The sequence below is a fragment of the Stegostoma tigrinum genome, chromosome 24 (assembly GCF_030684315.1).
Source record: "Stegostoma tigrinum isolate sSteTig4 chromosome 24, sSteTig4.hap1, whole genome shotgun sequence".
NCBI classification, from domain to species: domain Eukaryota; kingdom Metazoa; phylum Chordata; class Chondrichthyes; order Orectolobiformes; family Stegostomatidae; genus Stegostoma; species Stegostoma tigrinum.
In genome coordinates, this window is record NC_081377.1 from 38,493,480 (window position 1) to 38,505,564 (window position 12,085).

General features: G+C 36.6%; 1 protein-coding gene across 16 annotated transcripts in view; it reads right to left on the reverse strand.

Annotated features, from left to right (window-relative positions):
* Positions 1–12,085, reverse strand: part of epb41a (erythrocyte membrane protein band 4.1a) — a 175,183-nt gene that overhangs the window by 42,605 nt on the left and 120,493 nt on the right. For 14 of the 16 annotated variants that reach the window (XM_059654380.1, XM_059654382.1, XM_059654381.1 and 11 more), the window contains 5 exons: positions 7,423–7,640; positions 6,356–6,418; positions 6,213–6,254; positions 5,851–5,913; positions 1,436–1,615 (listed from right to left, as the gene is read on the reverse strand). In XM_059654380.1, the coding sequence (XP_059510363.1) occupies positions 1,436–1,615; positions 5,851–5,913; positions 6,213–6,254; positions 6,356–6,418; positions 7,423–7,640 (566 nt within the window). The remainder of the gene's footprint in view (positions 1–1,435; positions 1,616–5,850; positions 5,914–6,212; positions 6,255–6,355; positions 6,419–7,422; positions 7,641–12,085) is intronic. The other 2 variants (XM_059654384.1, XM_059654386.1) reach the window with 2 other exon arrangements.

Below are 12,085 nucleotides of genomic sequence, written 5' to 3' on the forward strand. Positions count from 1 at the left end.
CCTACTCTGTATCAGCAATATTCAGGTCCAAATTATCAAGCGAATAGTAATAGTACTAATTGTATTTTTAAAATACTTGCCGAAGCACAGCTCCATGTAATTTATCCAGTTCATCACAAAATCCCAATGCCCTAGCCTCCACAAAAGGCTCCTTTGCCAAAAAGCAGAATTTTGTGTTTTCAGGATTATATGTAATATCTGGGGGGATTGCTAAAGTAATTTTTAAAAATTATATTTCTTACTCAAGGGTTACAACCTTTTTTTGAGCAAAAAGGATGCAATATCTCATTAGTTTTCAATAAAATGGAAAGGAAAGGAATAACAATTAAAAAGGTGGGAATTTTTAAATGCACAAGTGCACCTGCCAATAACTGAAATCTGGGTTAAATGAAGAAAAAGGAGTGTTGACATTGATGAAAATAATAAAACGTATTCCAAAGTATCCTGTACAGGTATTATTAACATTTTTTGTCATTCTGCATAATGGCTTGTGCCCTAGAATAAAATCTTTCAGACTATTTAAGTAGTTTATAAAAACTGAATTTGGAATTTTATTTAGTTAAAGTCTTCAGGTTAAAATAGTGTGGAAAGAAAAAAAAATCTAAAGATGATTTAATCAAGTGAAGAGAGAGTTACTAATATGCTTACAGAAACATGAACTTTATAATAAATACATTAACAGGTCCAGGAACGAAACCAGATACTATCTTTAGCCTAATTTAACATAATATAGTTTGAATGAGAGTCATTTAAACAAGAACATCTACAAGCAACTATAAAGTTAAAGAGTGATCTCGATTTCTAGGTTCCTCCAATCATCTTTAGGGGTTCATTACACTTAGTGCTTTGCTTCAGGATTGAGGAAAATTCAATCCATTTGCTTCTAAACCTCTATCAATAGTGTGCCTGCTCAAATGGAACAGAATAGACAATTTAGCCTCTCATGTCTCTTTGGTCATTTAGTTGAATCTGCATCTTGACTCAATTTACTAATTTTTAATCCACATCAATTATAGATACTTCTAATCAACCTGTTCAGACTACTATCACATACCTCTGGAGCAGGTGGGACTTGATCCCAGGCCTTCTGGACAGAGGTATGGACACTAACCTGACACCACAAGACCCATATTCAATTAGACTTTTACCTAACAAACATGTCAATCTCAATCTCAATCGATTCCCAACATCAACAGCCCTTGTCGAATTCTATTTTCCAAATTTCACTACCTTTGAACTTGGAAGTAAAATGGGTTCTTTAATTTTTCTGCTTACTGGAATAGCTTTAATTTTAAGATTACGCCCTCTTGCTCTGGATTCTGGCTGCTTCCTGGTGCCAACTCCATCATTTCAAACAGCTCTTTAAGATCATTCTCCACTAAACAGCAACAGAATAAAACGTTTTGAGCAGAGAGAAAATAAAAATCAAACTTACTCCTTCTGTACCAGACTGAACCTGCCCGTTGATGTTCAATGTTCTAAAAGGCGAGTGTGCCGAGAGACGTTTATCCCATTCACTTGGGCGTGGTTCAGGTACAGACTCCATAAAGCTGCGCTTCAGTTCGCTAATACTAGCATGATGTTTCATGATCTCATCCTGAGTTTTGTCTAGATCCTATTATAAACAAATAAGCAAAAAAGGAGAGGATCTTAAATTTCAGAAATACTGAGTCTAATGAAATAGAAAACTCCAGCCCCTTATAAAATGGACCACCAGGTTACTTAGGTAATTCATTATTTTGATAATTAATTAAGCGTAAACAATAAATTTGACTTTATTTCTAAAATGGATTTTTTTTAATCCATTAAGGTAGTTAACTGTTTTTCCCCCCAAGTTAGGCTTCTACTGCCATTGTTCTTTATTGTAACTTAATACAGACAAAGAGGAGCATTATTTTTTATCTGTTTTCCCTTCTATCCAAAAAATGTTCCTTTATTATCATAGAATCCCTAAAGTGTGGAAACAGGCCCTTGGGCCCAACAAGATCACAGTGACCCCTGGAGCATCCCACCCAGACACATCCCTGTATGACCCACCTAAGCTACACAACCCTGAACAGTACGGGCAGTTTAGCATGGCCAATCCACCTAACCTGCAAATCTGTGGACTGTGGGAGGAAACCGGAGCACCCGGAGGACATCCACACAGACACGAGGAGAATGTGCAAACTCCACACAAGCCATCCTTGTTTAAAAATTGTAAACATATTCCTGGGAATGGCAGGACAGCTGGTTTAACATTGGTTACAGTTCAGCTTTTAGAAACACTAACCAGCAATAAATTCAACAGCAGCTTGGAGAGGATCGCGTTCAGTGGGGAACACCAGCACAGATTTGAGCAAGATAGGTAGCGCTTGTCTAATTGAAATGGATTTTTGAAGCGAAGGTTAATGAAAGGAATGAATTATCCATATGAACAAAGTGTTTTGACAAAGTTCCATATAAAAGGCTGGTTAACAAAAATTGAGGCTTGTGGAACAGGAAGATCAGTGTCAATAAGAATAAAACGTTTGCTTAAGAATGAGATAAATGGTAAATAGTGGTGTTCCACGTGGATCAGAGCTTAGGATCACTGTATTTTCACAGTGAAGCCCCACCATTTTTGGGGGTGTGTGTTCCTGAACAGCGTCACACATGCATGTTTCCTCTTGGAATACAGTGAATGAGCAAACATTGCAGTTGCAATAAGTGTCATGTGGATAAGTGAATTCGTGAAGGGGGGGGGGGGGGGGGGGGACATACAAGTTACATGACCTTCCCTGTATTCAAATGACTTGGATATTTGAAAGCAGTAACTTTTCAAAGATTCAAAAGTTGGAGGTGTGGTGCACAACGGGAATGATACTGATTTTGTACTTGCCCATTGGCCTTTGGTAGTCAGAGGAAGTCATTGGCAGATGGATGCTAATACCGTTGCGTGAGGTAATGCATTTTACCAGAAGAGACAGGGGAATGCAACATAGATTGTTCTATGGAGCATGTGGGGGCAGAGGGACCCTGAGGGTTCATGTGTATTGGTTGTTGAACATACAGGGTGTACTGAGACCAACTGGTAAATGGGATCTTGGTCATCTTCAATTGAGGTAATGAGGACACATTATGCTGTGTTCAGTTCTGACCACCAGACTTTAGGGTCTGTGAGAAGGTGCACAGAAGATTTACTGGAACAGTTCCAATGATGAAAGATTTCAGCTACAGTGTTTAGTTGGAGCGGATGGGATATATTCCCCTTTAAGCAAGAGATTGAAGGGAGATTTGAGAGATGAGACGATATTTATTCTGGGATATAATTCCATGGGCCAAGAGAGAAACAGGATTAACGTTTTGAGTCCAAAATGACTATTCTGAAGAACATCTTTCTCAACAGATGCTGCCAGAACTGCTGAATTTCTCCAGCATTTTGTGTTTGTTTTGATTTCCAGTATTCACACTATCTTGATTTTAAAATTATTATAATTCCATGGGTACTGGCAGCCCTCCAGAACCTTGCTCCGGTGGTTATTAATCCTGTACGAATTCGAATGAATATTGACGGGAACTTTGCCAGTGTTGGTATCACAACTGAGCTTAATACTCCCAGTCAATGCCCACAGTTTCCAGTAGAGGTCATTAGCTTACTTACTCCATAGTTGAGGGAATCCCTTTAAAGAGATTTTAACACCTCCCATCTTTGCAATGAAAGCAAAATGAAATAGGTTTGACTAACCATTTTAGGATATATCTCTGCAAAAACATCAAAGTCTTGTAGTGAACTGGTCAGTAGTGAATACTCTGAAAATCAATCAATATGGAAACCAGAAAGAAATAAAAAAACTTCTAAATTGTGTGGTGTGCTCGTTTGCTGTATCACTACTAATTCTACCCCCCCAGTGAACTGCACTATTAATTTGCAACAAAGTTTGAATAAAGATGAAATGGAACATAGACAAGACCAGAAGCGACACAAAATCTTCCCGTTCTCTTTATAAGCCTATGGCTAGGAAGTTGGTAAAGCAGTGCCTTGCAACATAAAGAGACAGTGAAGAAGAATGAACATAAAAGTTTGAGTTTGACATGTCCTGATATTTACCATCAGTACCTTGTGAATTTTAATTTTTGCAAACTTGAGTATTATTTTCTCTATGTTTTGTAACATTCCTGCAGTTATTTAGGTTATGAGAAATTGATATTGCATATTAAAACCCTGATCTAAAAGCATTTTATCTGTATGTTCAATCTGTCCACAGTTACAAATTAATCCAAGTAAGGGGGAAGAGCAATACTAAGCACAAAAATTTAAATTTATTTTCCATTCAATGCTGGTACAGTATAAAAAGTTTAATCTGTAGGAAAGAAGCTGGTCTCTATATGAAATGGTCATTTGCAGCACATCAGGAATTTAAGAAAAGAATCATTACTGCTATGTGTTTATAAGATACAACTGGTCCCTTGGAAAGCTAATTAGGAAAAGCAGCGTACAATATGATAATACTCCCAGGAGGATCCTAGGCTCAACTCCAATTTTCACTATTTTAGTAGATTTCAACCAAGAAAAAGGTTGAAAGTAGCCTCAATGCTTAGGTCCTCAATTCCTCATCATTACTTTGTGATCGCTCTTGGAAAAGATCCACGTTAATGCTGAATGAGGAATGGACTAGACTAAGCTGCAATTACTTGCACAGTTCAGTAGTCAGCCTCATTCTCTATGACACTGTAATTTCCCAGAGAAATATCCAAGGAAACAAAGCATCAATCAGCAGATTCAGGATAACAGCTAAAAATGGGCAGAAATCAATGAAGTACTGGCAATGTGTAGTTACCTCAATTTAAGGACCACGCAACTTTTTTGGTACCTGCGGATGTTTTCCTTCTGACTGTACACTTTCTGTTTATCTCACTATTTCCATTCCACATTAACTACATTATTCAGTTCTTTTGACATGTTCTTCACTTTAAATCCTTTAAAGAACATGCTCATAAATTTTCAATTTTCTTTGATTAATTTTTGGTCGTCCCCTGACTTTACTGAAGTTGAATTTCTTATTCTGTAAATCCACTTGCAAATGCAAACTAAGTCAGTATTAATGCATATCTACCACATTCACATGGACAGCCTACGACATGATGTAAAAGGAAAGTCTATTATGGGAGCTGTTGGATCTTCGGTGTCACTTTATACCGCTCTAACTTCTTGAATGTGTTTTAAATCTTCAAAGTACCTCCACTCTCTAGGGTAGGAGTACAAAAGAACAACAATATCATAAAGTATTCAAGATGTACATATCAAACTCAAAAGTGATCATTCTTCTGTTGGCCCATTGAATTTTATGTACAATTAACAAAGTATATTTTTAACCCATCAAGTTGTCAAAGTGGACTGGGATGATACATCAAAAGGTAAAATTGTGTTTCAAGACTGAAAGCAAATCAAAGGGAACACTGTCTTTTTAAGCCATAAAGTGCCACTGTGGTTCGAGAATCACCATATTTTGAAGAGTGCATTTTTTAAAAATTTGGCTTTTCTATTCACAGAATTTCACTGCTGTGAACAAACATTAGTAAAACACCTGTATACTGGTCATAAAATAATAAAGGCAATATCAATTTATAATCAAATATCCACTGGACTTCCATAATGGATCATCTCATAAGACCACTTTCCCAACCATACTTTCAAGCAACTTGAAAGAAAAATAAACATAAAAACATGCTGTAGCTTGCTTATAAAGAGACAGCACTTAAAAAAAACACAAAAATGCAAAAATACTTGCATTTTGGTTACGTGCAGCACATGCAACATTGTGTGAATGCAATACAGAACTTTGGACTAAAGACAACTTGATGAATAACAAGCTTTCCGTTCATACAAACCTCCAACATTAAATTGCTATGCCTGACATAAATGTTTTCACCCTCAACTTTCTTTGATCTCTTCTGCAAAATGAAAGAAGGGAAAAAAGAAAAGCACAAAAATTAAAACGTTGTTCTTGTGGCATTGCAAAGTAGCAAATAAAAAGTGTCAAAAGAAAAATTCCATTAGCGCAGCAGAATCTAGACAGGATGATCACGGATCCACAAGAACACACCAGATTTGATCACCAAAACAAAAAGCAGAATGAGCAATTCACCATCTGATGAGGGGACATCACAGGTGAAATAAGGAAACTGATGCTGGGTTACAAAGACAAGGATTCCCAAACAGTCTTCTAATTAAAATACTAGAAAATGCTAACCTTGCGCATTCGGACAACCTCTTCCTCTCCATCAGGCTTTTGCTGTTTAGATGTTGCAAAAAAAAAGTGGCGTTCAGTAATCCTTGTCCATACTTCAACCACATACATTTGAACAATTTTTATTCCAACTTATGGAGACAAACCTGTGATTTTTCATTTGCTGCAGCAGGAAATGATGTGATCTCAGTCGCCTGTGTGATGGCCTGCTGTGTCATTAATGAAATAAATTATGAATTAATATTATTTAAAGAAAAGTAATATAATCTCAAGAATACAACTTACAGGTTATTTGTAAAGGCTTCTCAAAACAAGTCAGAAGCATATTATCTTGCACAAACATTATACTTTTGACTGTATTCTTTTAATTTTCGGCAGATCTTTTCTCTATCTCTTGTTGGATTTCAGATTTCAACATGAACGGGAAGATAATTTTACAATCCAAGCTGCAATGTGGACTTACTTTGTAAATACTCATGTATAAAACTGCAGCAAATGGCAATAAATTTGGCCATACTCTGAACATACAGAAACATTTTCCATTCTAGATCTTTTCACCTTTAGTTTCTGCACAGTCATTGCAGTAAGAATTGGGCACCAATTCAAGGTTAAGTCTTTTAATGATGGATAAAATATTTTGACAGCAGCAGCACTAACATTTATCTTTTAAGAAAGGAGACCTCCCAGTGCATTATCTGTTGCTTTGTTCTTCCTGCATCAAGAGAAAACACACTCATCTTCATCCTGCCTCCAGCAATTATTTAAGTTTCATCTTGCAGCATCAATCCTACTGAAGTGTTTGACAACAAAATTGGCAGTAACAGCCTAGATTGAAGCCATGGGGTAAGGTACCATTTAAATTTTATAATTGCTGCAATAGAATGGAGCTACAGCTAATACAAATATGCACTGTTATTACTCTATACGAATTTTGTCACTAAGCCAATTGTCTCTGGAGAATATGTTCATGGTTATCTGAAGGAGGATTATCTGAACCCCAAATAAGTTTGCTCTTCTTTCTTCACCAGGCTTTAACAGAGTCCTCGGTTTATGTACTATAAAATACAAATCAACAATTCAGTAAAGGCTAATTTTTAAAAAAAAAGAGATAACTGAATAGGACTGCAACTGAACATCAAGAACTAACCACACCCCTATATCATATATTTAAATTATGTTTCAAAACAAACAAAGTTCATCTCAAAGTGCATACCTTAACCTCTCGGACTGGTTCTGATCTTTTTTTCTCAATGAGGCACTCTTCTTGTTTTACCTCCAATTTCACTTCCTCCTTAACTGCTTTCGATTCAGTCACTCCAGTTGTCTCAACTGTGGGTGGGCTACTAGCTTCCACTGAATGACTCTGAGATATGGTTGGCGCAGAGGTAGTAACTGCCCTCGGGCTTCTGTCTGGAGTCCCAGCCACTGCAGCTATAAACAAATGTATCAATGTCCCTCAATGCTATTATACAAGCAATAGTTTAACATTTATGGGGGATTTATTTTTCTTACATGCAGGAAACCTGCAAAAATAGCCAAGAGATTCTGAGTAGGCAATCAATATCTTCAGGAATGTGAATGCCAGCTAGATACAAACAGGTTTCTTTATTCACAAAATGTATCGCTCAGCTAAAGATTTTCTGCATACAGGTTCAAAGTAATCAATTCTTAAACTAAAACAGAAACTACTGGTGAAACTCAGCAAGTCTGACAGCATCTGTGTGGAGAAAGCAGAGTCAATGTTGAGTCTGTTTTCTCTGAAGAGAAACAATTCTCCCCATGCTTTTATTTCCTCCTGTATTCCTGCTTCCTCCCACAGTCCAATAATGGGGAGTTAGGTAGATTGACCATATTAAATTGCCCATAGTGTCCAGTGTGTGCAGGGCTAGGTGAGTTAGCCATTGTAAGTGCAGGGTTATAGGGATAGGATAGGGAGGTGGGGGGGTGAGTCTGAGTAGTATGTTCTCGGAGGATCAGTGTGGACTTGATGGGCTGAATGGCATGCTTCCATGCTGAAGGGATTCTATGATTCTATGATTCTATTTGCAGAGTTTCACCAGCAATTTCTGTTTTAGTTTCAGGTCTCCAGCATCAGCAGTTCATTATTTTATTTATATACTCAGTTCTTCAAAATCGCTGACACACTTTCATCTTATTATCAGTTAAGGTTCCAAATGATGGGTTTTTAAATCAGACGATAAAAGCTTGATCTAAATGAAGATGTAAAGTGTCATTATGCTTGTAGTGCTAACCAGAAAAGAACAATTTCATTTCCAGGTAAAATAGGAAGAGATACTCCACTAGCTGAGGTAAACAAAATTCTAGAATTCCAACTTTATATTAATTGAGCATATAGGCTAAAATCAGACTAAGTGAAACAACACTGCACCACTGGAGCGTGCAGGGACTATATTGGTTCTTTTCATTATGCCTTTAAATCCAATGCTTAGTAAGCTACATAACATGTGGTCTAATTAATTAACTTTTTAACAATGATCACTTTAAGTCGTAAATTCCCATTGGCTCACAGTCCTCCAATATATGCGCACTTCTACAATTCTGGCCCCTCATACGTTCTTGATTTTAACTATTCGACGGTCGTGCCTTTAGCTGACTAGGTCCTAAGCTTTGGAACTCCTTCTGAGAGTTTCTTCACATTTCAACCTTTTTTCCTACCTCTAAAATACTTTTTAAAAACCTACATCTTTAATCAGACTTCTGTCCATTTTCTGTAATGTTACAGAATGGTGCTCAGTGTTACACTTTGCTTGATAATGCTTCTAGGAAATGCCAAGGGGCTTTGTGTAATGTTAAAGGTACTATGCTAATAGAGGTTGTTGTTTCCTAGATAGTTATGTTGTTTAATTCAAAATTTTAAAAGAAAAATAGTATTTTAAAGTTATCAGGAATAAACTTCTAGACTGAAAGTTTCCTGGATTTCTTGATCTCTACAGAAATATCAACTATTCCATACTGTTCAATACCATTCAATATTTTAAACAAATAAAAGTGTTTAATAATCAGTACAACATCGTGGGCTGAAGAGCCTGTACTGTGCAGTACTGTTCTATGTTCTTAAATATGGAAATATATAAGATAGCAGCAGGAGTAGGCCATTTGACCTCTCAAGCCTGTTTCATCATTCAATATGATTACAGTGAATCTTTAATACCTTTATTGCACCCTCCCCCAAATCCCTTGATCCCTATAACCAGAAGAGTGAAATCTACATCCCTCTTGAAAATGCAACGTTTTGGCCTCAAAGATTTTTGCGGTCGTGAAGTCCAAAGGCTCACGATCCTCTGGGTGAAGAAACTTTCAATTTTTCAGTCAATTAAAAATAATCCAGTTCTTATTTGCAACCTTATTGAAAAGTTCACATCTACATGACAAGCATTTTCTTGGAAGTAGTCGTCACGCAAGATGAAGAAAAATTGTGAGAGTGCCTTCAGTTGCTCGAGAGATACAATAAGACACTAAAAAGGGAACAAAGAACACCTAAGCAGAAGCAATTTATTTAGCTCTGGTACAATAACTTGTTTAACCTATAACAGCTTGGCTCAACAAACAAATACATCTTCTTTTACATTACAGTTGTGTTTTCTATGACATCATCTGTGGCAGGCGGGTTTACTCACTACCTATGCAGTTGAAGTGCCTGTGAGATCACTGCTGATGTTCCTGTAGGTAACTGCTTGTTTCAATAACATAATGACGAACAAAACCATTGCAAATTGAGTTTCCCTGATTGCTCAATTAGTAAAAATAACTTTGTGATCTTGCCAAGAAGATTCTATTCTCAATGATAAAACAAAGTGCATAACCTCACACTTTCCCACATTGCATTTCACCTGCTGCTTTGTCAACTCTTCTAGCCTGTCCAAGACCATCTGCAGTCTCTCCACTTCCTCAACACTTCCTGTCCCTCTTTGTATCATTTACAAATTTAGCAATAATGCCCTCAGTTCTTTCATCGGATTGTAAATGTACAAAATGAATAGTTGTGGTCCCAACACGGACCCCTGTGGGACTCTGCTAGTGACTCACCGCCATTATGAAAAAGGTCGTTTATCATTACTCTCTGATTTCTGTCAGTCATTCAGCCAATCCTCTAACCATGCCAGTATCTTACCCCCAACACTATGGGTCTTGTCTTATTTAGCAGCCTCCTGTGTAGCACCTTATCAAAGGCCTTCTGGAAATAATCAAATCGCATGCTGTGCAGCAAGTGTTGCACCAGATGATTTGAATGGATACTCTGAACATTTAAACTAGATTGGGCCCTCCTGTGGCACAGTAGTAGTATGCTCACCCTTCAACATGGAGGGCTCAGTTCAAGTTCCATCTTCTCCAGAGGTGCTTAATAACATCTCTGAATAAACTGATTAAGAAAATAGGTTAAATAAAAACAATTAAACTTGGTTAGAGGTGTGTAATAACATTTCTGAATAGGTTGATTAGAAAAATAAGTGAATCAAAATTATAAAATTTCAATCTGGTGATAGGCTCCGCTTGTGGCATGGTGGTAATGCTCTACCCCTAGACTAGGAGGCCCATGTTCAGGTCCCACCTGCTAAACAACTGTGTAACAACATCTCTAAACAAGTTAGTGAGAAAAATGAAATAAATAAATAACGGCCATTGACAATTTACAAGAAAAGGGGATCCTCTTGTGGTGCAGCAGTAATGTCCATACCCCTGGACCAGGAAGCTCGTTGAAGAACCATCTGTTCCAAAGGTGTGTTATAACATCTGTGAACACGTTGATTAGAAAAATAGGTTAAATAAAAAAACATACAAATTAAACTTGGTTAGAGGTGTGCTTTAACAGCTCTCAACAGGTTGATTAGAAAACAGGTCGCAAATTTAAATTTGGTTAGAGAGCCTGTTTGTGGTGCAGTGGTATTATTTTTACCTCTAGACGAGGAGGCCAGAGTTCAAGTCCTGCTTTGTCCAGATGTGTGTAATAACATCATTAAACACGTTGATTAGAAAAACAGGTTAAATTTTAATAAATTTAAACTTGATTAGAAGAAACTTCAAATTTGGGACTGGTGGGAAGGGAAAGGAAAGAATAAAGTTCCAGGAAATCACAACTAACCATAATATTAACAAATTCAAGTTTTGATCATCATAAAAAACATTTTTCACTTTTTATGAACTTCATAAAAATTCCAAACTATTCTAAACTAACTCATTGTAAAATCATATTTGGAATTCATGCATTACACTTTGACCGTACCAAACTTCTACCTTCACCCAAAATTGAGTAAAATATTCATTCAAAATCATCTTCATGTATCCTTGTTAATGACTACATTTAACAGACAGCAAATTCTGTAAAAAAATTGCTAAATTTTGCATACGAGATACTGCATAAAACATGCAAAATTAGATTATAAGGTACCATTATTTAGTGAAAGTTAAGATCAAAAGTAAAGATAGATTAATTTAAATGTTATGATTTATCACCAAATCATAAATGTTTATAATATGTTAATATCATGAGTGTATGAATAAGAAACAGAAGCACATGTAAGCCATTTAATTCCCCAAGCCCGTTCTGCTATTTAATAAAATGGTTGAAATCATGGCTGATTTGCTTATGGCTTCAACTGTACTTTCCTGTCTATTCCTTGCACCCTTTCACTCTCTAGAACTAACCCAAATAGGAGGAGTATTCCAAAGAATAATGTCTTGCCGACAGTCATAAATCCTCAACTTCATTTTAAATGCAAGATATTTTGTTCTGAAACTGCCTCATTGTTCTAAACCCACATGGAGGACACACTCTGTTAATCCCACCTCAGAATCTTCTGTTTTAACAATATCTCACTCTTCTAAACTATAATGTAAATAGCAAATTGTTCACAGGT